We start from the raw sequence: 27,947 nt of genomic DNA, 5'->3' as shown, positions 1-27,947 counted from the left end.
TCTCCATAATTACTGACAAAGTTATTACAGAAAAATTATGAAATTCTAAAAAATTGATACTGTGAAGTAAATATGTTCCTTTTATTAAGATATTTTTAAAAGAAAAGCTATTAACTATTACCGGTACTTGTTAAATTTCAAAATGCACATTATTTTTAACTTACTCTGATACAAAAACAATCCCATGTGCCATTGGATACACTGTACATTTTGGACAGTCTTTGATGATTAGAGATGCTGGTCCAAGTTTCAATAAAGTCTGTTTGTCTTCTTCTTCACCTGAAACACAGTTAAAATGATGATGATGATCATCACCATCATCAACATCAAGTCTGCTATCATTTTGTTTGATTGTGTTCTGTCCTTCCAAAGGATCTTACAGGTGCCGTTCTTCATCTCCGAAACGGCACTTAAAGTAACCCTCATCATCATCATCGTCATCATTCGTTATAAGTTTATTTAACTTATATATTCTGAAGCAGTGAACAGTGATTGGGGTCCTTTATTTTTAAATGTTATTTTTACCTTCAACAATCTGTCTTTTGTAAATCATAAATGAAACTTTTCCATCAATTTCTGACTCTTGTCTCTGACACCAGTACAAGGCATTCTGGGATACATTGTAGCAGACGTCAACTACCATTGCTAGGCTACCATGACACAATCTGTGTGTTGTCTGCTGCTTCCATATATGATCAGACTTATAAATCCAATACTGTGTTATACCATTTCGGAAAATCTGAAGAAAATAATGTTTTTACACCTATATACAAGTCAGTTGCAAAAATATGCTATTCTATGTAAAAGACAAAACAGATTTAACAAGAGCACCGCCTTGCGGGTGCTGACGCTCATCTGATTTTTTTTGTGTAATAGAAATATTGTCCTACCCATGATTTTCTAAGTCTAAAAAGGGTCATCATTCTTGCAAAAAGCAGGATAGAGTTATGTTTCTTGATGTTCAGTGTTCACTTATGATGGTGAAAAACTGTTGCAAGTTTTAAAGCAATAGCTTTGATAGTTTATGAGAAAAGTTGACTTAAACATAATATTCAACCAAGAAAATGATTTTCTAAGTCCAAAAGGGGCAATAATTATTGCAAAATGCAGGATGGAGTTACGTTGCTTGCTGTACAGGGTCAGATTATGATGGTCAACAAGTGTTGCAAGTTTCAAAGCAATAGCTTTGATAGTTTAAGAGAAAAAGTTGACCTAAACATAAAACTTAACCAAGAAATCTGATATTTTCTAAGTCCAAAAGGGGCCATAAATCTTGCAAAAAGTAGGATGGAGTTATGTTTCTTGCTGTACAGGGTCAACTTATGATGGTGAACAAGTGTTGCAAGTTTTAAAGCAATAGCTTTGATAGTTTAGGATAAAAGCTGACCTAAATATAAAACTTAACCAAGAAAACTGATTTTCTAAGTCCAAAAGGGGCAATAAATCTTGCAAAAAGCAAGATGGAGTTATGTCTTTTGATGTACAGGGTCTGCTTATGATGGTGAACAAGTATTCCAAGTTTCAAAGCAATAGCTTTGATAGTTTAGGAGAAAAGTTGACCTAAACATAAAACTTAACCAAGAAATCTGATATTTTCTAAGTACAAAAGGGGCCATAAATCTTGCAAAAAGCAAGATGGAGTTATGTTTCTTGCTATACAGGGTCAGCTTATGATGGTGAACAAGTATTCCAAGTTTCAAAGCAATAGCTTTGATAGTTTAGGAGAAAAGCAGACCTAAACATAAAACTTAACCAGGCAACGCCGACGCCGACAACCGCTCAAGTGATGACAATAACTCATCATTTTTTTTCAAAAAATCAGATGAGCTAAAAATGCAACCATAGTATTATTAAGCAATTCTGATATGTAAGCAATATATGTACCCCCACTGAAGCTTGGCAAACAGATTTAACAAAAAACTTCTTTGGTATTCAAAAAAGAATAGTCTTCATCAACTTTCTAACCTCACAATGCTCAAAAATGAAGACTGTAGGTAGCTATGAGCAATATCATGAATAGTGTATAATTATGGTCACCATCTGAAATTCTATCATACAGAAGGGAAAAAATTATACTCACTACAAAAGCTGCATGTGGTGGTTTCAGTAATACTTGTTGAACTGGGAAATCGTCACAAAGATCTAAACACCCTGAACTTTCCGCATCCTGTAGCAGTATGGTATATGTCAATATAGTATAAAATCATTTATTTTCAAGGGCATGAAATTTCTTGGTTTTGGCCACAATGACTATATTGCAGGGATATGAACATTTTGAACATCAAATGATGGGGAATTTTACTTGTTTGTACAGATTATATTTCATGGATTGACTCAACTATACTCCATGAAAAATTAGTCCCCAACAACTATGAATGATTTCATAGTATAGGAAATTTGCTTTTGGGCAATTTATTGTATTTATGCATTTATCAGGAGTGGTAAGACTAAAATGAAATGTTTAAACTCCATATGTCAGACTGATCTCAGCAACTACCGGTATTTGAAAATTTTAAAGATATATTAATGCTTGATGAAAACAAGAAAAACATGCAAATATTATGTACACTGAAAGTTATAAATGAAAATACAAATAAGAAGTGCTAAGCAACGACTGAATTTAAGACCTATGAGTGAGTTAGCCTCTATCCCTTACTAACCTTAAGAACCCTGATACATAAAAACAGAAATTACCTGAATCTGTTCTTACCTGAATCTGTTCTTACCTGAATCTGTTCAACGGTTTTGCAATCAAAGGTGTAGAGCTGTTTACCTCCATCTAAGTTTACAAACAAGTGTCTAGCACTCAACCATACCTCATGTATTTCTCCACAAGTTCCAAATTCAAATATCTCTTTGTACAGCTTAAATATCAGAGTATGACTATGATAAGAAAGCATTAGAACTGACTAAAATGTTTTAAAGGTGAATTATTCATAAATAGCAAAGATTTTAACTTAGAAGATTTAATATTTTTAATATAAAAAAGTTATAGAATTGACACTAAATTCTTGTGAATTTAAGGCTGAAGTTAATTATACTATACTGGTACTGATGATAAACCCGAGCAGAAAATGAGGTTTTTTACCTGTAACTTTTTTATTTCTGCAAATTGTAATCAATGGTCGGTATCAAAATAAAGCTTAACATTTGCAGAAAACTTTACATAATTTAAATTTATATTTAGTAAGCAAACTCACAGGAAGTGAGGCCCTGAAAGGGGTTTGTAAAATGGGGACTGTATGAACATTGACTGATGATAAATTCGACCATTTTGTCATTACCAAAATTTTCTTTACATTATCATATTGAAACTTTGCCCAAAAAGCTGCAATAGTCATTCCTTATCAAATAATGAAAATTGACCCAATGTCAGGCCTTCATGTTTCGACAGTGAGCATGCACAAAAAACACCCTTTCCCCAGTAATTTTGGATAAGTATTTTTTACACAAATGAATGTAAGTCATTTATTTATACAGAATATTTACCAATTTTGTTTTTGTTTACACCAGTTGGTGTTGTAAGTGGAAACTTTTAGATGGTGTGTTCAATTTTATAAATAACCCATTGCAATCGATTATTTCCAAGGTAGTCGACTTTATCATCTGTCCAGGTTTATCATCAGTACCAGTATGTCTGGCATATGAAGATCATATCATGCAGTCTGATTTCAAAAGCACCTTTATCTTTAGCCTGCCGGCAGCAAGTGATTCTGCCTTTGTGACCCGAGTGTAGACCAAGATCTGCCTGCACAGTCGAGCGGGGGCCTCCGTGGCCAAGTGGTTAAGGTCACTTGCCCCTCACCAATGTGGGTTCGAGCCTCACTCGGGGCGTTGAATTCTTCATGTGAGGAAGCCATCAAGCTGGCTTACGGAAGGTCAGTGGTTCTACCCAGGTGTCCGCCCATGATGTAATAATGCACTTGGGTTTTTTCTCCAACATCAAAGCTGGAAAGTCCCCATATGACCTAAAATTGTGTTGGTGCAGTGTTAAACCAAATCAAATCAAATGCACATTCGAGCAGGCTCATCTTAATTTGTACGCTATTCAGTCAGTAAATTTTCAGTGAACACCCTTTCGAGTTGACTAAAAACGGTAATGACCAAACTGAATGACAGAACATTCCATTTTAAAAATTTAATAGGGTAAAGGTTAACCATAAAAAATGCTTTGCATCTTCAGATCTTTCTGGGGCGATAATTTTTGGAACGAAAAATGGAGGAGATTATACCTTTGTCCGACTATATGGTTTACAATAGCCACTAGGCTCTATCGAATACTTAAGTGTCATTTTATTTGTTTTTACATTTCCAGTATTTCTCACAACATACTGAATTTTGTGAAAAGAACCAGTAGGACGAAACACTGTATTCTTCAAAAAAGAAAGTAGGAAAGTTAGAAAAAGTGTATTTCCGGTAAAACGTCCGAAAAGAAAACACTGAAAAAGAACAACTTTTCTCCAATATCCCAGTATAACGGTAATTATAAATTATACCGACTTTTTATTGTAAGTATATACGACTAACATGTCAAGTTTTATTTGTAATTTTGAAGAAAACGTACATTTAATCGTATTTTATCCCGTTTTCGCGACACAAAAACTTAAGTGTAGGCCTACACCTAGTCAGGCAACTGATTTCAATCCTTCTTTGCTTCACACTTCACATTAAAAACGACAATTTTGAGATGGCACTGTCTAGGGAACTGGTTCCAGTTTCCTAGACAGCAAACTTTTTGACGGCCTTTTAGACGGTGAACTAAATTATATTCATCCGGAATCGGTTCTCCAGCCAAACTACGTGCATAGGCTAGGGAACCGGAAATTTATTTCTATTGATCAGGTCGGCGTGACATCACATCCGGAGCAATCGGTTATGCAAATTACCTTGGAGGTGAAAGCAGGACCTCGCAATTCGTAGCGAATTAACTAGCGGTGTGGGTTGTGATGTTTTAATTCTCAAATGAAACAAATCAAGAGTCATCTTTTTTATCATCTGCAGTCCTTACGCTATGATACAATCTATATATTTTTCAAAAAAAGTAGGGTTTTTGTGATAATTGATTTTGTGGCATTTTAAAACGGTCTGGAAAAAGTGACAGATTATGTATTGTCTGCTCTTCGGCGCTACGGATCAGATATAATTAAAACAAGTTCCCAAGCTTATTCAACATTTTCTCAGTTTGCTATATATATATTAATCTAAACTAAATATCTGAGAACAAAACATTTTTTTTATTCAACTTCTTTGCTTGAAATCGTAGCAGTTGTTTCTTTCATCTCTTTCAAGTGTCTTGAAATTTTTTTTTTCTTTTTAAGAAAGAACAGATCAAATAAATAGTAAATTAATTTTCTGATATTTTTATGTCTTTTTTAAATAAGCTGATTTTCTAAATGTTTTAATGCTCTGAAATAATTATATTGTTGCCATTTTCTGAAATGTACTTTGTGCGATATATTTTATTTAGTTAATGTAAAATGCTATAATGTCGAAGTACATTAAGTATGAAAGTCATTTAAATAAAGTTGAAAACTTATACTTTATTCTATATGTTATCTTATTGCAGACATTTTTAGCTCCACTATTCATAGAATAGTAGAGCTATTGGACTCGCCCATGCGTCGGCGTCCGCGTCCGCGTCCCGATTTGGTTAAGTTTTTGTATGTAAGCTGGTATCTCAGCAACCACTTGTGGGAATGGATTGAAACTTCACACACTTATTCACTGTGATAAACTGACTTACATTGCACAGGTTCCATAACTCTATTTTGCTTTTTTACAAAATTATGCCCCTTTTTGACTTAGAAATTTTTGGTTAAGGTTTTGTATGTAAGCTGGTATCTCAGTAACCACTTGTGGGATGGATTGAAACTTCACACACTTATTTACTGTGATAAACTGACTAACATTGCACAGGTTGCATAACTCTATTTTGCTTTTTTACAAAATTATGCCCCTTTTTCGACTTAGAATTTTTTGGTTAAGGTTTTGTATGTAAGCTGGTATCTCAGTACTCACTAATAGGAATGGATTGAAACTTCACACACTTGTTCACTGTCATGATCTGACATGCCCAAAGCAGGTCCCATAACTTTATTTTGCTTTTTTACAAAATTATGCCCCTTTTTCAACATAGAAATTTTTGGTTAAGTTTTTGTATGTAAGCTGGTATCTCAGTATCCACTAATGGGAAAGGATTGAAACTTCACACACTAGTTCACTGTCATGAGCTGATAAGCACTATGCAGGTTCCATAACCCTATTTTACTTTTTTACTAAATTATGCCCCTTTTTAGCTCGACTATTCATAGAATAGTAGAGCTATTGGACTCGCCCATGCGTCGGCGTCCGCGTCCGCGTCCCGATTTGGTTAAGTTTTTGTATGTAAGCTGGTATCTCAGCAACCACTTGTGGGAATGGATTGAAACTTCACACACTTATTCACTGTGATAAACTGACTTACATCGCACAGGTTCCATAACTCTATTTTGCTTTTTTACAAAATTATGCCCCTTTTTTGACTTAGAAATTTTTGGTTAAGGTTTTGTATGTAAGCTGGTATGTCAGTAACCACTTGTGGGAATGGATTGAAACTTCACACACTTATTTACTGTGATAAACTGACTTACATTGCACAGGTTCCATTACTCTATTTTGCTTCTTTACAAAATTATGCCCCTTTTTCAACTTAGAATTTTTTGGTTAAGGTTTTGTATGTAAGCTGGTATCTCAGTACTCACTAATGGGAATGGATTGAAACTTCACACACTTGTTCACTGTCATGATCTGACATGCCCAAAGCAGGTCCCATAACTTTATTTTGCTTTTTTTACAAAATTATGCCCCTTTTTCAACATAGAAATTTTTGGTTAAGTTTTTGTATGTAAGCTGGTATCTCAGTATCCACTAATGGGAAAGGATTGAAACTTCACATACTAGTTCACTGTCATGAGCTGATAAGCACTATGCAGGTTCCATAACCCTATTTTACTTTTTTACTAAATTATGCCCCTTTTTCGACTTTCTTATTCATTCAAGCGACAAGGCTGTTAAATAGTCGAGCGTTGCTGTCCTCCGACAGCTCTTGTTCAACTTTCTTATTCATTCAAGCGACAAGGCTGTTAAATAGTCGAGCGTTGCTGTCCTCCGACAGCTCTTGTTTTTTTTTGAAGAAATGTCCTTCCAGCCAAAAAATAGTTTGGTGAATTAATTTTAAAGTTTCAAATGCCGGGCATGTGTATTGGTTAAAGTTTTTTTTATGTAGTAGCTCTATTAATCCCTTTGTCAATTGACACGCAAATAACAATAATGTGCATCTTCCAAATATCATAAGACCCTGAAGGTATACATCAAACGGATAAGACAGGAAATTACCATAAGGCCTCGAAGGGGTACATCAGAGGGATAAAACAAACAGGAAATCAATCTATTAAAAAGTGATAGTCATTAGGAACTGGTCAAAACTGATTTTCATCAATATACCACATACTGATTGGTTTCCATAGTGATTTATGACTGGAATGAATGCTTTAATTTTGTGGTATGTGGAAGCAGTCAATTGTGACAGTCTAACAATTAACAACAAAAAAATGGATTTTGAAAACTACAAGATATGACTAATATTATTCTAGACAAAGCGTTCAAATTATCGTTCTCAGTTTTAAATAATTGACAAAACAGAGATCAGTATTTTTTTTAGTATTTTCGTAATTGGAAGTCATCAATTTATTGATACGTCCTGGCTTTTCGTAAAAAAGAAACTAGCATGCAGTTATTATATATATCATTTTATCTCTGCGTGTAACACAGTAGCTCTAGATGTCATATTACATTTAAAACAATTGTAACATATAAAAAACCGCTTTGTGTTATAAATGCTATTGTGATCCTGATACCCTTCGAGGGAGAAAAAAATCCCTTCTCCAGTATTTACGCATAATGTGCTATTAAGCTTTAAATTATGACACCTCTCATTAAATTTCATACGAATGAGAATTTAGGTAAGAGGTGTTGATTTGGGGAGACAATCAAAATCCCCTTGATCAAAATCCCCTTCACTGAAAAATGACAGGGTGTTACAAAATCCACTTCATACTTTTGCAGGGGGTATCATAATCCCCTCTGTGATTTTTACTTATTTCATCAAGTTCAAATACAACTATATACAACTTGAAAGTCTATTGCATAAAGCACGTAAATATAATGCCTTTAGCAAACATAATATAATTTGGAGCACTGATATCTATATATCTATAATGTTAATCACAGAGGGGATTATGATAACCCCTGCAAATGTGTGAAGGGGATTTTGTAACACCCAGTCATTTTTCAGTGGAGGGGATTTTGATCAAGGGGATTTTGATATACACTCGTTGATTTGATTAAATTTGGAGTGACTGAATCACTTTTGACACCACAGTATAAGCTATCTGGCTTTCAGAACTATTTTAATGGCAGGCTACTAAATAGAACGAGAAAAGTGAAACGAATGGAGAAACCTAATTAGATGAAATAGATTTTCTGTTTTATTTACTTTAAAAAGACCTCCGATTTTTTAAATTATAATTTTCATCCAGTCCGTCACAAATATGAGACCTTGCAGCTTACACGGATCAGTGATGAATATCACGTCTGAAACCTAAAAAAGAAAGGTTTCTTTCTCGGGAGTGATTTCTGGAACATCATGCTACATTATAAATTCACTGACTTATTAATATTGCCCAAAATTTTACTTTAAGCAAAGAAAAACAACCAGCACTAGTGAAACATGAAACGCTTTTCAATTACAATTTAGCGTTTGCTGTCACCTCCGCTTGTTGCTACGCAACACGATACGCTGAAGTGCCCAGATATCCGACCTGATCAATGCATAAAGCTGTTGAAATTCACATTGTTTCTTTTTTTTTAAACTAATAAATGATCAAAGAATTTTGCTGGAAGCTTAAATGGCAATTAAGTTATTTTGTACATTCGCAAACATCTACTGGTACTGATGATAAACCCGAACAGAAAATGAGGTTTTTTACCTGTAACTTTTTTATTTCTGCAAATTGAAATCAATGGTTGGTATCAAAATAAAGCTTAACCTTTGCTGAAAACTTTACATAATTCAAATTATATTTAGTAAGCAAACTCGCACGAAGTGAGGGCCTGAAAGGGGTTTGTAAAAAGGGGACTTTATGAACGTTGACTAATGATAAATTCGAACCCTTTGTCATTTACAAAATTTTCTTGGTATTATTATATTGAAACTTTCCCCAAAAAGCTACAACAGTCATTCCTGATCAAGTAATGAAAAGTTAACAAATGTCAGGCCTTTATGTTTCGACAGTGAGCATGAGCAAAAAAACACCCTCTTCCCCAGTAATTGTGGATAAATATTTTTTATACAAATTTATTTAAGTCATTTATTTATACAGATTATTTACCAATTTTGTTTTTGTTTACACCAGTTGGTGTTGTAAGTGGAAACTATTAGATGGTGTGTTCAATTTTATAAATAACCGATTGCAATCAGATATTTCCAAGGTGTTCGACTTTATCATCTGTCGGGGTTTATCATCAGTACCAGTACAGTACAGTATTGACGCACAAAACAATACAATTTTACATTTAATTAATTTAAACATAATACATGTTTAAAGCAAATAACATTTAAAACGGCAAAGTAGTTTTCACACTGTTATAATCAGTAACGTTCCAACTTTGTTAATTACCGTACAACGGTTTCCGCCTTCACTCGTACTAGTTTTTATCATACCAATATGGTGGACAGTATGCGGCGAAGACACTTTTTCAAAATCGTAAACGCAGATTAATGTGAGAGCATGACTTGCTGAAATGGTAAAATTAATAAAATTATTAATATGCATGATATACTTACCAAAAGAAACAATTATTTTATTTTTATTTGTGAATTTCGGCAGCTTTATGCATAGAAATAAACTTCCGGTTCCCTAGCCTATGCATGTACTTTGGCTATTGAAGTGATTCTGGACGAATAAGTCCACTGTCTAGGGAACTGGTTCCAGTTCTCTAGTCACTGCCTTATGAGATTGCTGATACTAGTCGTGCTGAATTGTTCAAGGGTTGGTAATGACAGGATATCATATTGATCAGGTGGGAGGCTGTTGCAGTGGTAGTCCAAATAACAGACATTTAGGAACAGTGTGACAACTTTTGACTGTTCCTGTCTTATAAGAGGGATATGGCAGCTAATATGAAATTAGATGCTGCCTATCAGACGGGAAAACCAGTCAATGTACAGTCATGTGCGTTTTTGTCCCGTGATTTGTTCTTTTCAATATTTTCAGTATGTGTGGCATTTTTAGCTCATCTGATTTTTTGAAAAAAAATGATGAGTTATTGTCATCACTTGAGCGGTTGTCGGCGTCCGCGTCCGCGTCGGCGTCTGCGTCGACGTTGCCTGGTTAAGTTTTATGTTTAGGTCAGCTTTTCTCCTAAACTATCAAAGCTATTGCTTTGAAACTTGGAATACTTGTTCACCATCATAAGCTGACCCTGTATAGCAAGAAACATAACTCCATCTTGCTTTTTGCAAGATTTATGGCCCCTTTTGTACTTAGAAAATATCAGATTTCTTGGTTAAGTTTTATGTTTAGGTCAACTTTTCTCCTAAACTGTCAAAGCTTTTGCTTTGAAACTTGGAATACTTGTTCACTATCATAAGCAGACCCTGTACATCAAGAAACATAACTCCATCTTGCTTTTTGCAAGAATTATTGCCCCTTTTGGACTTAGAAATTCAGTTTTCTTGGTTAAGTTTTATGTTTAGGTCAGCTTTTATCCTAAACTATCAAAGCTATTCCTTTAAAACTTGCAACACTTGTTCACCATCATAAGCTGACCCTGTACAGCAAGAAACATAACTCCATCCTGCTTTTGCAAGATTTATGGCCCCTTTGGACTTAGAAAATATCAGATTTCTTGGTTAAGTTTTATGTTTAGGTCAACTTTTTCTCTTAAACTATCAAAGCTATTGCTTTAAAACTTGCAACTCTTGTTCACCATCATAAGCTGACCCTGTACAGCAAGCAACATAACTACATCCTGCTTTTTGCAATAATTATTGCCCCTTTTGGACTTAGAAAAATCATTTTCTTGGTTGAATATTATGTTTAAGTCAACTTTTCTCCTAAACTATCAAAGCTATTGCTTTAAAACTTGCAACAGTTTTTCACCATCATAAGTGGACACTGTACATCAAGAAACATAACTCTATCCTGCTTTTTGCAAGAGTGATGGCCCTTTTTAGACTTAGAAAATCATGGGTAGGACAATATTTCTATTATACAAAAAAAATCAGATGAGCTACAGCACCCGCAAGGCAGTGCTCTTGTTTGCTCTTATTATGAAAATTGGAAGTTCAAGGCAATCTTTCAAATTGTGTCTTATTTAAAGTAAAGCACCTTGAATATCATGCTTTTGCCGTTAACTGGTCCTGGCTTGCAGAGTTTCTTTTCATTTCATGTCTTACACATTGAGCTCGCATAACATGCGTAACCTCATGATGTCAGCTCCGTTTGATGTTGTTGGCGCAAGCAGATGGGCATGTCTGGAGGCTCTCCCTAATGGGATAAGTAACTTTCTATGGGAATGGAGACTAGTTCATGGGTTTATATTCTGTTCTTCATTGAAAGCCAACAGTCAATGCAAAGAAGATCAAGTTGGCGCACTTTAGTTACAGGGGTTCAGACTTTATTTCAACAATTCTTTGGAGGAATCCAAGAATTTCTTTTGTTTTCTTTGTTGACATATTGATGTACTTGTCCCATGACAGTTCATTTGATATATTAACGCTATTAAAGGTATCTAGCCAATGTGACCGATTCAAGAATTGTACAATGATGGAATAGGAAGTTTCCTTTTGTGATGTGTTAACTTGACATTTGGTTGGGTTAAATTTCATGTCCCTATCCAACTCCCACTTTTCTAGGATATTCAGGTCATTCTGAAGGGTTTCGATTGATTAATAGATGTAAGCATAATATAAATGGCAGTGTTATCTGCATACTGACAAACTTTACATTGGATGTCTTGTGGAGATCATATATGTAGGCTAGGAGGAGGAGAGGTCCAAGCACATACCACTTGGGACTCGAGAGAAAACTGGTTTTGGATCAGAAGTAGAGCTATCTAACATTACTGCCTACTGCTGTAGATTCTAAAGTGACAAATAAAAAATTATGCATTTAGCCAAACATTGGTAAAATTTCCCAAATTTCACAATAAAGATTTTTTTTTATTTTGATGCAAATTTTGTGCCTGTAAACATTACATTTTTATCCAGTCAGCAAATATATCTTATTGAATCTTATGTATTTTTCTACACTTTTTTCAATCAGGGCTGGTCTATATTTCCCAGAGGCTGGAATTCCCACTGGTATTTACAGATAATACCCATCCTGGGAAATACTCCTCAAATTGCAGAAACTGACTGATCACCTTACGCTTGCTAGAATTGAATGATATCACCCAGTCTTCTTCCAGTTTCTGAATTTTGACTTCTTGATGGGCTATGATGTCAGCTGTAGAGCAGATCTAAGTAGGCAAGACTTATATATATGTATGTCATTGATACAGAGAACAATAAAAAAGGGAACCTAGGACATATACATTTGACTGTAAGTGGAGAAGAATCAGGTTTGGTTCCATTGAAAATGGCACTCTGGCTTCTGTTTGATGGGAAGGTCTTTACCCTTTCCAAAAGATTGCCTCTTGTCATATTATGGTTAAGCTTGGTCGCTGGATGCTCTTGGGATCCCTTGACATAGGCTTTGCTGAAGTCTAGCAGCACTGCATCAATTTGCTCTTCCATGGAGGATCCTGACGCAAGATCCAGGAGTAGATGGCTTTCTGGAGACCTTGTCTTGTGAAGTTCCAGATCTCCCATTGGCTGTGATATATGTGTTTAATCAGTAAGATTTCTGTATTTCAGAAAGGAAAAAATGTCATCATCAGATGAAGAAGAAATCCCTGACCTTGTTCCTGCTGGTGTCAAAGTCCCAATTACTATAATCACAGGTTTTCTAGGTAGGTAACATTCATATATGGACAATCTAATATAATTTAAAATCATCATGTTATTCAAAACATATATAACATAATGAATGTTTGAGTAATGACTTTAGACCCCCGTCTCTGAAAGATGTGAACATCTGTGGCGGCGGGCGGGTGGTCGGCGTCCAAAGCATGTCCGCTGTCTAAGTCGAACAGTTTTCATCTGATCTTCACCAAACTTGCTGACAATATTTGTCGGCATAATATCTCGACCAAGTTCGATAACCAGCCAAACGCCCCAGGCAGTCTTGGATTATGGCCCTTGAATTAGGCCAAGTTCAATGACAGGCTTATTTTGTGACAGTCTGGCACTCTTGTTTAAAATTATACTGCGAATATTTCGTCAGAATAAATGCCTTCAAGGACATTGCACTTTGCAAAAGTATTACAGTCATTTAGGGGCCTGATTGCACGATTTTATTTTTGGCTTGACTATTCAAAGAATAGTCTAGCTATTCTACTCACCCTGGCGTCGGCATCACACCTTGGTTAAAGTTTTGCATGCAAATACATATGGCTATCATTTAAAGGCATATAGCTTTAAAACTTATTTTTTCTATTTATGCCCCCAAAGGTGGGCATGGGCATATTAAAATGCACAGTCCATCCGTGTGTGTGTGTGTCTGTGCGTCCGTCCGTGTAAATTCTTGTCCAGGCTGTAACTCTGCCATTCATAATGGGATTTTGAAATAACTTGGCATAAATGTTCACCATAATGAGACGACATGTCGTGCACAAGACCCAGACCCCTAGCTCCAAGGTCAAGGTCACACTTAGAGGTTAAAGGTTAACAAGGTCTGTTTCGTGTCCGGTCCATAACTCTGCCATCCATGAACTAGAGACTTACCCTAAGCCCTCTTTACACAAGGGATAAAATCTGTTTATATAGTGAAATTGTTTAGTGAACACCGTTTGTTAATCCTAATCCTGTCCATGTGATACCAGTGCAATGGAAAAGTAATCTATCTATGTTAAATGCTATGCATGATAAGACAGTCATGTATCTAATAGTCCTGAAATTGATTTCTTTGATTTTCTCATATTTCTAGATGTTTTTCCCATACTTTGGCGCATATATATGGGTAGTAGAGATTGTTCTCTTTCCAGCAGTAGCTTTTCCAACATATTTTACCATGTGAAACTCTGTGGTTTTTGACTTTTTCAAAAAAATCGTCTGTTTGTTGACAAACCACCACAGAAAATGACACACTTTCCCCAGGGCATTAACTTATTTGATCTGTACACAATTTTCTATTCAGATTGCTAATCCTTGTGGCAATTATGCATGCTTTTTCATTCTATTTCTCTGTTGCCATTACATTTTTCATGTAATGGAAACCTGTGACAAGAATGTAGAATTGAATAAAAATTATATGTGTATTATCAATAATATTACATGATGCTTAATGAAATACTTTAAAGCAAATGAAATTTATTTTTTCAGGTGCTGGCAAGACAACACTACTGAATTATGTTCTATCAGAGCAGCATGGCAAAAGAATAGCAGTTATCATGAATGAATTTGGTGATGGTAAATGCTTTAAATATTTATTAACATTTGCTTGAAACATAGGGCATACATTTTTTACTTCCTTGTTGTAAAAAATAGTAAAATGAGTGATTTACTATTTCTTTTTGTTCATACATGAAATAACACTTACCGGTACTGCAACATCTTGTTGGGCCTGCAAGTCTAGTCAAGTTCCCTCACCTCTGTGAATTCAAGCCTTGCTCATGTCCTCATGTGAGGAAGCCATCCAGCTGGCTTACGGTCTACCCAGGTGCCTGCCTAGAATAATGACTAGAAGTGTATCATCAAAAGCTGGAAAGTTATCATATGACTTAAATTGTGTTGTTTTGACTTAAAACCAATGAAAAGTGTGAATCTTAAATTTGTGACAAGACTAGTGAGTGAAATTGACTTGAAACTTGGGAGTACATCATCAACATAGAGTGGACATTTGCATATTATTGGCTCTTTCATATCGAGTGATTTTTGCTTGAGTAGTGATTTTATTTGCTTTGAATCATTACAATTACATCAAAACAGTATGTACTAAACTCCTTCTACAGTTTCCATCCAACTGAAATTAGATTTGGTATACATAATCAACATGAAGTGGACATGTTCATGTTATCAGGACTTTCTTGTCTCATTATGTTTTCTGAAGTTAGGCTTTTTCTTTTGACCTCGAAATACTAAAATTACATCTGGATATTGTGTACTCAACTCCTCTTAGAGTTTCCATTCAGTTGAAATGAAACTTTGTGTATATCATTTGTGTATATGATACAGAGTGAAGTGGAGATGTGAGTATTGTTTGGACTGACTTTTTGTGCCCCCCATGAATGGTGGGGGCATATAGATTTGGTCTTGTCCATTCGTCCGTCTGTCTGAAGTTCATGATGCACCAAGCTCAAAAAGTGTTTTATATAAACTGATGAAACCTTGCGTAAGTCTTTATCATGATACCAACTTGCGCACTTCTTATTTTCGTCACGCTCTGCCCCTTATTATCAGAGTTATGGTCCCTGAAATAATAAAAAACACACATTTTCACCTTGTGATGCGCCTAGCTCAAAAAGTGTTTCATATAGATTGATGAAACCTTTCAAAAGTCTTAATCATGATATGAACTTGCACACCTCCTTTTTCAATTGGCTTCGCCCCCTATTTCCAGAGTTATGGCCCCTAAACTAGTAAAAAATGCTCATTTCACCTTGTGACGCACCTAGCTCAAAAAGTACTTCATAAAAATTGATGAAACTTTGCATGAGTCTTAAGCGTGATATAAACTTGCGCAACTCCTATTTTTCATCTGGCTCCGCCCCCTATTTCCAGAGTTATGGCCCCTGAAATAGTCAAAAATGCACATTTTCACCTTGTGATGGGCCTAGCTCAAATAGTATTTGATATAAATTGATTAAAACTTGCATTAGTCTTTATCATGATATAAACTTGCGCAACTCTTATTATACCTCCACCAAACATGTTTGAGGGGGGTATATAGGAGTCAGTTTTGTCGCGTCCCGTCCCGTCCCGTCCCGTCGCGTCCTGAAATCTATTATCTCAGTTATTACCAAATGGATTTGATTCAAACTTAAAATACATGTTCCACCTCATCACCCACATCATGTGACACAAGGTGCATAACTCTTGACACCAAGTTTTCATGAATTATGTCCCCTTTTACTTAGAATTTAAGGTTAATTTTGTTGTATTCTCACTATATCTCAGTTATTACTAAATGGATTTGATTCAAACTTAAAATAGATGTTCCACCTCATCACCCACATCATGTGACATAAGGTGCATAACTCTGACACCATTTTTAGCTCGACTATTCATAGAATAGTAGAGCTATTGGACTCGCCCATGCGTCGGCGTCCGCGTCGGCGTCCGCGTCCGCGTCCCGATTTGGTTAAGTTTTGTATGTAAGCTGGTATCTCAGCAACCACATGTGGGAATGGATTGAAACTTCACACACTTATTCACTGTGATAAACTGACTTACACTGCACAGGTCCCATAACTCTATTTTGCTTTTTTACAAAATTATTCCCCTTGTTTGACTTACAAATTTTTGGTTAAGGTTTTGTATGTAAGCTGGTATCTCAGTAACCACTTGTGGGAATGGATTGAAACTTCACACACTTATTCACTGTGATAAACTGACCTACATTGCAAAGGTTCCATAACTCTATGTTGCTTTTTTACAAAATTATGCCCCTTTTTCGACTTAGAAATTCTTGGTTAAGGTTTTGTATGTAAGCTGGTATCTCAGTAACCACTTGTAGGAATGGATTGAAACATCACACACTTATTCACTGTGATAAACTGACCTACATTGCACAGGTTCCATAACTCTATTTTGCTTTTTTTACAAAATTATGCCCCTTTTTCGACTTAGAAATTCTTGGTTAAGGTTTTGTATGTAAGCTGGTATCTCAGTAACCACTTGTGGGAATGGATTGAAACTTCACACACTTATTCACTGTGATAAACTGACCTACATTACACAGGTTCCATAACTCTGTTTTGCTTTTTAATGAAATTATGCCCCCTTTTCGACTTAGAAATTGTTGGTTAAGGTTTTGTATGTAAGCTGGTATCTCAGTACACACTAATGGGAATGGATTGAAACTTCACACACTTGTTCACTGTCATGATCTGACATGCACTGTATAGGTCCATAACTCTACTTTGCAATTTTTTCAAAATTATGCCCCTTTTTAGACTTAGCAGTTTTTGGTTAAGTTTTTGTATGTAAGCTGGTATTTCATTATCCACTTATGGGAAAGGATTGAAACTTCACGCACTTGTTCACTTTATGAGCTGATAAGCACTGTGAAGGTTCCATAACCCTTTTTTACAAAATTATGCCCCTTTTCGACTTTTGTATTCATTCAGTTGACAAGGCTGTTGAATAGTCGAGCGTTGCTGTCCTCCGACAGCTCTTGTTTTTATGAATTATGCCCCTTTTTACTTAGAATTTAAGGTTGATTTTGATGTATTTTCACTTTATCTCAGTTACTACTGAATGGATTTGATTCAAACTTAAAATAGATGTTCCACCTCATCACCCACATCATGTGCCCACATCATGTGACACAAGGTGCATAACTCTGACACCAAGTTTTCATGAATTATGTCCCCTTTTACTTAGAATTTAAGGTTGATTTTGTTGTATTTTCACTATATCTCAGTTATTACTAAATGGATTTGATTCAAACTTAAAATAGTTGTTCCACCTCATTACCCAGATGTTGTGACATAAGGTGCTTAACTCTGACATAAATTTTTATGAATTATGTCCCCTTTTACTTTAAATTTAAGGTTGATTTTGATGTATTTTCGCTATATCTCAATTATTACAAAATGGATTTGATTCAAACTTAAAATAGATGTTCCACCTCATCACCCACATCATGTGACACAAGGTGCATAACTCTGACACCAATTTTCATGAGTTATGCCCCTTTTTACTTAGAATTTAAGGTTAATTTTGATGTATTTTCACTATATCTCAATTACTACTGAATGGATTTGATTCAGACTTAAAATAGATGTTCCACCTCATCACCCACATCATGTGACACAAGGTGCATAACTCTGACACTATTTTTCTTGAATTGTGTCCCCTTTTACCTAGAATTTAAGGTTAATTTTGATGTATTTTCACTATATCTCATTCTGATTGGCTTAGAGCCAAAGGGAAGTAACCTTTTTTAGCTCATCTGAATTTTTGAAAAAAAAATGATGAGTTATTGTCATCACTTGAGCGGTTGTCGGCGTCGGCGTCAGCGTCTGTGTCGGCGTCTGCGTCGGCGTTGCCTGGTTAAGTTTTATGTTTAGGTCAGCTTTTCTCCTAAACTATCAAAGCTATTGCTTTGAAACTTGGAATACTTGTTCACCATCATAAGCTGACCCTGTATAGCAAGAAACATAACTCCATCTTGCTTTTTGCAAGATTTATGGCCCCTTTTGTACTTGGAAAATATCAGATTTCTTGGTTAAGTTTTATGTTTAGGTCAACTTTTCTCCTAAACTATCAAAGCTTTTACTTTGAAACTTGGAATACTTGTTCACCTTCATAAGCAGACCCTGTACATCAAGAAACATAACTCCATCTTGCTTTTTGCAAGAATTATTGCCCCTTTTGGACTTAGAAAATCAGTTTTCTTGGTTAAGTTTTATGTTTAGGTCAGCTTTTATCCTAAACTATCAAAGCTATTCCTTTAAAACTTGCAACACTTGTTCACCATCATAAGCTGACCCTGTACAGCAAGAAACATAACTCCATCCTGCTTTTTGCAAGATTTATGGCCCCTTTTGGACTTAGAAAATATCAGATTTCTTGGTTAAGTTTTATGTTTAGGTCAACTTTTTCTCTTAAACTATCAAAGCTATTGCTTTAAAACTTGCAACTCTTGTTCACCATCATAAGCTGACCCTGTACATCAAGAAACATAACTCCATCCTGCTTTTTGCAATAATTATTGCCCCTTTTGGACTTAGAAAAATCATTTTCTTGGTTGAATATTATGTTTAAGTCAACTTTTCTCATAAACTATCAAAGCTATTGCTTTAAAACTTGCAACAGTTTTTCACCATCATAAGTGGACACTGTACATCAAGAAACATAACTCTATCCTGCTTTTTGCAAGAGTGATGGCCCTTTTTGGACTTAGAAAATCATGGGTAGGACAATATTTCTATTATACAAAAAAATCAGATGAGCGTCAGCACCCGCAAGGCGGTGCTCTTGTTTAACCTTTGTAGAGTTTCTTCCCCTTAAATTCCAGGAATTAGTCTATTTTTAGAAATCCTATTTTTAGATTTTCAATATTTTAGGTATTTTTCTAACTTTTTTATTATAAGTCCTATGTAAAAAGTAAAAACATTTTTCCGTGGTAACATGGGTCGGTAAGACACTTTTTTGTATTCACTTTTAGTGTATCTCTAATATTAGAGGTTTAATATATTTACTAGTATTACTACTAGTATTATACTAGTATTACTTATATGTGGAAGCCCAGGATGAAGTACTCCAAAGTATTTTTAAAATTCCTTATGGTTGCCATTCTTCTGTGACAAGACTGTATGGTGGGGGTATGAGTCACTCCTGTGACAGTTCTAGTTTTTCATTGGCTCCATCCCTTATTTTTTAAGTTATGGCCCCTGAAATAGTCAAAAGTGCACATTTTCACCTAATGATGTGCCTAGCTCAAAAAGTATTTGATGTAAATTCATGAAACCTTGCATGAGTCTTGATCATGATGTGATCTTGCACACTTGGCATTCTTCTTGAGAATCTTAGCGCAAATTACAGAGTTATGGCCCTAGAAATAGCCAAAATAGTGAATTTTTTGTTTGTGATGCTCATAGCTCAAAAAGTATATAGCCTAGATTAATGAATCCTTTATATAAAATGTTTGTTGAGGCTATACCCGGCAAACATTTGAATTATTGCCCCTTATTTGTGACAGATGTACCAGTGGGGGCACACCCTGTGTCCTGCAGACAAATTCTAGTTTCTGGATATGTGGCAATGTTGTAAACTTTGTTTGTTATTTTGTCAAGTATTTTCAAGGGGCATTTATGGTAAATTACATGAATTTTTTTTTTGTTATATCATTCATATATATAAAAAAATTAAAGTCAATTTGTGAATGAAGTGATAAATTAATAAACAGTATGGAGGATTTGGTAACACTCAGCTTCTTTTGTTGAGCATATTTACAAATATGTAACCCAATTATGTAAGAAACTTACATTTTATAATGGTGGTCAGTAACATAATCAGTGTTCCAGGATTCTCTGCCAGTACTAACTTGTTTGATGTATGTAATAGACATCATCCCTGTATCTAATACCCCAGTCACACATATGGCACGGATAGCTACGTCTAGCCACAGATAGGAACGTAGTAATCTGTATCGATCCGTACCTGAGCCGTACCTTAAAGTAGTAATCCATATCAGTCTGTGATGTCAAAGGTAATCGTAATGAAAATGCTGGCTACATGTGGCCTATTAATATGAAACTTACCGACCCGTTTCTAAACCTTTATGCGAATGTGGTCATGTGTATTGATCCATAGCTGAACGTAGTTATCTGAGGCTGCCTGTACTTAAGCATAATTCAGCGTAGTTCACCGCAGACTCGTCCACGCACTGGGCAATTTGCTAGGTGCAGTAAAACGTAGTTCAGCGTAGTACGCCATACTTATCCGTACTTATTCGCATCCTGTATCTTTTTGTTCCCCGTTTCTCACCATTTTTCCCGTACTATGACGTACTGCTCCGTACTTATCTGTGTCCGTCCCCATACAGACCAATCCCATCCACACCATACCTCAACGCATGGACATATCGGTATGTGTGACTGTAGCTTATAAGAGGTGTAGGGCAGGCACCATTTACAACTTTCTATTTGAGCAGTTCATATTCAGTGTTCTTTGAATTTGGTCAGAATGTTTATAGGCATAATATCTTGGTCAAGTAACTAGCTGGATCATTCGTTTGAGTCTAAGGTTATTGCCCTTGAATTACACAAAATTGCAAAAATTGAGAGTGTCCACTCTAACATAAGTAGTTCTGAGTATTCACCAAACCTGGTAAGAATGGTAATGAACATAATATATAGGCTAGGTTCGATCACAAGCTGGATGTCCCAGTTATTTGTTAGTAAAAGTCCTTGAATTACTTAAAATTGTGAAAGTTGATAGTGTTTACTTAATAACTTGAGCATTCTTATCTGATGTTCACCAAAATACAATCTTGTTATTTTCAGGTGATTCTATAGAGAAGTCAATGTCAGTAGGAAGTGACGGGGAAAGGTATGAAGAATGGTTAGAACTCAGGAATGGATGTCTCTGTTGTTCAGTGAAGTAAGTAGCTAATGTCTGTCTGTAGAGAAATCTGTGTCAGTGGTCAATGATTTAGAAAAAAATAATGTGGTAAATCTAGGTACATTTGTAATTAACCTTTATATGGACAGTCTGTTATATTTTGACATTATTATGTTATTCAAAACATATACAGTATGTATAAGATTTACAGAAGAATTTTTCAGTACATGTAATTCTTATATTGCAAAACTTTAAGTCACTAGACATTTCTATTTCAAGAATTGAACTTTCTCTGTCTTAATTTAATAGTTCATGTTTATTTTTCAGGGACAATGGGGTAAAGGCCATAGAAAATTTGATGACAAAGAAAGGAAAATTTGACTATATACTGCTGGAAACTACTGGTCTAGCAGATCCTGGTAAGTGGTTTTAACCCACGAAATTGAATGGCAACAAACAAAGTTCAATTAATTTTATCTTTAAACTTTAAAGTTTTTCAATTAATGACCCCCAAGACACACTTTGAAATTGGCCAAAAGGACAGTTTCTGTGTCCATAAAATCCAGTAATTTCATAGTATTTGATCAACCAATATTCAACTCTCAGTATACTGTGGTAACCAGTTTTGTATATTACACATTTTAGCCTTAAATCTTTCAAAAGTAATGTAGAACATTGAGGTTATATTATGAGGCATTTTTCCTGAACCTTGGTAAGGCATGTACAGTTATCTATGGACACTTTTAATTAGCTGTTATAAAACAAGAATACTTTTTCATCAGTGTTTATTTTAGCACCAACAGTTATAAAATTACAGTTACACTAGTGTTACTGGCAGTAGTCAACAAAATTTCTCTACTTGAATCAAGGTTGGAGGACAAATGACAACAGACATATTGTATTCTGTGGTATTATGTCTGAGTACAGTCACCTGGAGATCAAACTTACAACCTCTCCACTCACAGTCGTACACTCTACCACTGAGCTAACTAGACTGTGTTTTTAGCTCACCTGTCACGTAGTGACAGAGTGAGCTTTTGTGATCGCCCTTCGTCCGTCCGTCTCCGTCCGTCATCCATCCACAATTTCTTGTGAACAAGATAGAGACCACATTTTGCAAGCAATTTTGATCAAACTTGTACAAAACTTGTATTGGCATGATATCTCAGTTCTTTTCGAAAACTGGCCAGATCGCATCATGGGTTCTAGAGTTATTGCCCCTTAAAGGGCCAGAATTTGCTATTTTTGTGCGTCAATAATTTCTTGTCTGCACGATAGTGGTTTCATTTATGATTTTATTTTAACCAAACTTGCACAAAACTTGTATCCCCATAAGATCTTGGTTCCTTTCTTGAACTGGCCAGATCCCATTATGGGTTCCAGAGTTATGGCCCCTGAAGAGCCAAAATTAGCTATTTTGACCTTGTCTGCACAATAGCAGTTTTATTTATGATTTGATTTTTACCAAATTTGCACACAACTTGTATCACCATAAGATCTTATTTCCTTTCTTGAACTGGCCAGATTCCAATACAGGTTCCAGAGTTATGGCCCCTGAAAGGGCCAGAATTAGCTATTTTGACCTTGTCTGCACAATAGCAGTTTCATTTATGATTTGAATTTAACCAAACTTGCACAAAACTTGTGTCACCATAAGATCTTGGTTCCTTTATTGAACCAACCAGATCCCATTATGGGTTCCAGAGTTATGGCCCCTGAAAGGGCCAAAATTAGCTTTTTTGACCTTGTCTGCACAATAGCAGCTTCATTTATGACTTGATTTTAACCAAACTTGCACACAACTTGTATCACCACAAGATCTTGGTTTCTTTCTTCAACTGGTCAGATTCCTTTATAGGTTCCAGAGTTATGGCCCCTGATAGGACCAGAATTAGCTATTTTGACCTTGTCTGCACAATTGCAGCTTCATTCATGATTTGAATTTAATCAAACTTGCACAAAACTTATGCCACCATAAGGTCTTGGTTCCTTTCTTGAACCAGATTCCATTATGGGTTCCAGAGTTACGGTCCCTGAAAGAGCCAAAATTAACTATTTTGACCTTGTCTGCACAATAGCAGCTTCATTTATGATTTGATTTTAACCAAACTTGCACACAACTTGTATCACCATAAGATCTTGATTCCTTTTTATTCGCCCAGAGGGACATATTATGTTATTGCCTCGGTGTCCGTCTGTCTGTATGTCTGTTGGTTAGCAATTTCCCTTCCGCTCTGTAACTCTTGAACCCCTTGAAGGATTTCAAAGAAACCTGACACAGATGTTCACCTCATCGAAACAATGTGCAGAGCGCATGTTTCGGATGGCTCACTTCAAGGTCAAGGTCATACTTATGGGTCAAAGGTCATATGACTTTGTTTTGTGTGTATATTGCTCTGCATTTGCATCGATTGCAGTGCTGTTCTTTTTTTTTTTTGGCAGATCCTTTTGTTCACTTACAATATTTTTTTTAATTACTTCCCTTTTATGTTATTATAAATAGCTTATTTAAGAAACTTTTTTATAATTGGCCGTAGGGAAAAACCAAGACCACTTTTCTGTGGTACAACAAGGATGGTACCTTCAATTTTTAGGTGTATTTTGACATATCTATACCTTGTAAGATTTTTTTTAAATTTTGGTTAAATTCTTCCCTTTGTTGTTCCTGTCCTTTGGACTTAGATTTTTTTCTGAGGACTGAGATTTATTTTTAATTTCTTCCCTTTGTTGTTCCTGTCCTTTGGGCTTCATCAGTCAAAATTATGCTCCTAACCTCCTCTGATGTAATCCTTCAGGCATGAAACTACTGGCCTGATCTGAAAATAATTTTATTTGACGTAACTTTAAGAAAATTTCAACTATATTTTCTCATAATTCTTTTGATTGATCTTGATTATGATTTTTTGACCTTCTTGTCCTTAAGTGCAATGATAACAGGTGAGCGATATAGGACCATTTTGGCCCTCTTGTTTCCTGTTAGCGTAGTTTTGCTACAACAGAATAATTGAAGACTACGAAAATTGCACTGAACCATTACTGACATTGAGCCAACAGCTGTAGAATATTATGGGTCTTATTCAACATAAATCTTCATGGTCTGTAAAGAAAGTAGGTTGCTTATTACTTCCCCTATATTGTATGTTTTCAGGTCCTATAGCTTCTATATTTTGGCTGGATGAGGAATTATGTAGTGACATATTTTTAGATGGTAAATATGAAACTGTTGTAAAAGTTGATGTTTTTATGATGTAGCATTACATTTAAATATTCTGTAGTAAATAGACTTTCAATTTGCCAAACTGTAGAACACTTTCCACTCGTAGCTTTGGTGTGTTAGGTAACATAACGTTACAGTTTAACAAAGATATGACCATTTTTGTGCCCCCCCCCCCCCCCCCATGAGTGGTGGGGGCATACAGATTTGCTCTTGTCCGTGCGTTGGTCCGTCCGAAGTTCGTGACAAGCCTAGCTCAAAAAGTATTTGATATAGATTAATGAAACCTTGCATGAGTCTTTATCATGATATGAACTTGCGCACCTTATATTTTTCGTCTGGCTCCGCCCCCTAATTTTAGAGTTATGGCCCCTGAAATAGTCAAAAATGCACATTTTCACCTTGTGACACGCCTAGCTCAAAAAATATTTGATATAGATTCATGAAACCTTGCATGAGTCTTAATCATGATATGAACTTGCGCACATTCTACTTTTTATCTGGGTCTGCCCTCTATTTTTAGAGTTATGGCCCCTGAAATAGTCAAAAATGCACATTTTCACCTTGTGACATGCCTAGCTCAAAAAGTATTTGATATAAATTGATGAAACCTTGCATGAGTCTTTATCATGGTATGAACTTGTGCACCTCCTATTTTTCGTCTGGCTCCACCCCCTTTTTTTTTAAAGTTATGGCCCCTGAAATAGTCAAAAATGCACATTTTCACCTTGTGACACGCCTAGCTCAAAAGTATTTGATATAGATTCATGAAACCTTGCATGAGTCTTAATCATGATATGAACTTGCGCAACTCTTATTTTTCATTTTGGTCTGCCCCCTATTTTTAGCTCACCTGAGCAATGCTCAGGTGAGTTTTTCTGATCGCTCGATGTCCGGCGTCTGTCGTCCGTCGTCTGTCGTCTGTCGTCTGTCGTCTGTCGTCCGTCGTCTGTCAACATTTAGCTTGTGTATGCGATAGAGGCTGTATTTTTCAATTAATCCTCATGAATATTGGTCAGAATGATAATCTTGATGAAATCTAGGCCGAGTTCGAAAATGGGTCATCTCGGGTCAAAAACTAGGTCACTAGGTCAAATCAAAGAAAAACCTTGTGTATGCGATAGAGGCTGTATTTTTCATTTAATCTTCATGAATATTGGTCAGAATGATAACTTTGATGAAATCTAGGCCGAGTTCGAAAATGGGTCATCTCGGGTCAAAAACTAGGTCACTAGGTCAAATCAAAGAAAAACCTTGTGTATGCGATAGAGGCGGTATTTTTCAAATAATCTTCATGAATATTGGTCAGAATGATAATCTTGATGAAATCTAAGCCGAGTTCGAAAGTGGGTCATCTGGGGTCAAAAACTAGGTCACTAGGTCAAATCAAAGAAAAACCTTGTGTATGCGATAGAGGCTGTATTTTTCATTTAATCTTCATGAATATTGGTCAGAATGATAACCTTGATGAAATCTAGGCCGAGTTCGAAAATGGGTCATCTCGGGTCAAAAACTAGGTCACTAGGTCAAATCAAAGAAAAACCTTGTGTATGCGATAGAGGCGGTATTTTTCAATTAATCTTCATGAATATTTGTCAGAATGATAATCTTGATGAAATGTAAGCCGAGTTTGAAAGTGGGTCATCTGGGGTCAAAAACTAGGTCACTAGGTCAAATCAAAGAAAAACCTTGTGTATGCCTTAGAGGCTGTATTTTTCAATTCTTCTTCATGAGTATTGGTCAGAATGATAACCTTGATGAAATCTAGGCCGAGTTCGAAAATGGGTCATCTTGGGTCAAAAACTAGGTCACTAGGTCAAATCAAAGAAAAACCTTGTGTATGCGATAGAGGCTGTATTTTTCAATTGATCTTCATGAATTTTGGTCAGAATGATTGCCTTGATGAAATCTAGGTCGAGTTCGAAAATGGGTCATCTCGGGTCAAAAACTAGGTCACTAGGTCAAATCAAAGAAAAACCTTGTGTATGCGATAAAGGCGGTATTATTCAATTGATCTTCATGAATTTTGGTCAGAATGATTACCTTGATGAAATCTAGGCCGAGTTCGAAAATGGGTCATCTGGGGTCAAAAACTAGGTCACTAGGTCATATCACGTAAAAACCTTGTGTATGCGATAGAGGCTGCATTTTTCAATTGATCTTCATGAATTTTGGTCAGAATGATTACCTTGATGAAATTTAGACCAAATTCGAAAATGGGTCATCTTGGGTCAAAAACTAGGTCACTAGGTCAAATCAAAGAAAAACCTTGTGTATGCAATAGAGGCGGTATTTTTCAACTGATCTTCATGAAATTTAGCCAGAATGATTGGCTTGATAAAATCTAGGCCGAGTTCGAAATTGGGTCATCTGGGGTCAAAAACTAGGTCACTAGGTCAATCAAAGAAAAACATTGTGTATGCAATAGAGGATGTATTTTTCAATTGATCTTCATGAAATTTGGTTAGAGTGATTGCCTTGATGAAATCTAGGTCGATTTTGAATATGGGTTATCTGAGGTCAAAAACTAGGTCACTAGTTGAAATTAAAGAAAAATCTTGTGTATGCGATAGAGACTGTTTTTTTCAATTGATTTTTATGAAATTTGGTCAGGTTGATTGCCTTGATGAAATCTAGGTCGAATTTGAATATGGGTCATCTGAGGTCAAAAACTAGGTCACTTGGTCAAATCAAAGAAAAAACTTCTGTATGTGATAGAGGCTGTATTTTTCAGTTGATCTTCATGAATTTTGGTCAGAATGATTGCCTTGATAAAATCTAGGTCGATTTTGAACATGGGTCATCTAGGGTCAAAAACTAGGTCATATCTAAGAAAATGCTTGTTTTATCGCAAGAGACCAATTTTTTGGTCCAATCTTAATGAAAATTGGTCAGAATATTTGTTTCCATGAAATCACAAGGTCAAACATGTTTTACACTGTTATGGAGTGTTTCTTAGGTGAGCGACCTAGGGCCATCTTGGCCCTCTTGTTAGAGTTACAGCCGCTGAAATAGTCAAAAACGACATTTTCACCTTGTGACACGCCTAGCTCAAAAAGTATTTGATATAAATTGATGAAACCTTGCATGAATCTTTATCATGATATGAACTTGCACACCTCTTATTTTTCATCTTGGTCTGCCCCCTATTTCCAGAGTTATAGCCCCTGAAATAGTAAAAAAATGCACATTTTCACCTAATTATGTGCCTCACTCAAAAAGTATTAAATGTAAATTCATGAAACCTTGCTTGAGTCTTTATCATTATGTGACCTTGCACACTTGGCATTCTTCTTGAGA

At 35.7% G+C, this 27,947-nt stretch overlaps 2 protein-coding genes across 5 annotated transcripts in view; one reads left to right on the top strand and one right to left on the bottom strand.

Moving 5' to 3' along the window:
• The window catches only part of LOC123525921 (uncharacterized), a 32,211-nt gene extending 27,842 nt beyond the window's left edge, over window positions 1–4,369 (bottom strand). For all 3 annotated transcript variants that reach the window (XM_053537873.1, XM_053537874.1, XM_053537875.1), the window contains exons 1-5: window positions 4,233–4,369; window positions 2,727–2,864; window positions 2,081–2,167; window positions 526–739; window positions 165–279 (exon numbers count right to left, since the gene is read on the bottom strand). In XM_053537873.1, the coding sequence (XP_053393848.1) occupies window positions 165–279; window positions 526–739; window positions 2,081–2,167; window positions 2,727–2,864; window positions 4,233–4,292 (614 nt within the window). In that variant the 5' untranslated portion in view covers window positions 4,293–4,369. The remainder of the gene's footprint in view (window positions 1–164; window positions 280–525; window positions 740–2,080; window positions 2,168–2,726; window positions 2,865–4,232) is intronic.
• LOC123525446 (zinc-regulated GTPase metalloprotein activator 1-like) overlaps window positions 4,358–27,947 on the top strand; it is a 55,268-nt gene continuing 31,678 nt past the window's right edge. Inside the window, exons 1-6 of one of the 2 annotated variants that reach the window (XM_045304498.2) lie at window positions 4,358–4,479; window positions 12,959–13,053; window positions 14,525–14,611; window positions 21,376–21,472; window positions 21,761–21,852; window positions 24,582–24,641. In XM_045304498.2, coding sequence (XP_045160433.2) covers window positions 12,969–13,053; window positions 14,525–14,611; window positions 21,376–21,472; window positions 21,761–21,852; window positions 24,582–24,641 — 421 coding nt within the window. In that variant the 5' untranslated portion in view covers window positions 4,358–4,479; window positions 12,959–12,968. Of the gene's footprint in view, window positions 4,509–12,958; window positions 13,054–14,524; window positions 14,612–21,375; window positions 21,473–21,760; window positions 21,853–24,581; window positions 24,642–27,947 lie in introns of both variants that reach the window. The other variant, XM_053537876.1, reaches the window with a different exon arrangement.

This window comes from Mercenaria mercenaria, chromosome 3, assembly GCF_021730395.1.
Source record: "Mercenaria mercenaria strain notata chromosome 3, MADL_Memer_1, whole genome shotgun sequence".
Classification (NCBI taxonomy): domain Eukaryota; kingdom Metazoa; phylum Mollusca; class Bivalvia; order Venerida; family Veneridae; genus Mercenaria; species Mercenaria mercenaria.
The sequence above is the reverse complement of the archived record's forward strand: the minus strand, read 5'-3'. Positions and strand labels throughout refer to the sequence as shown.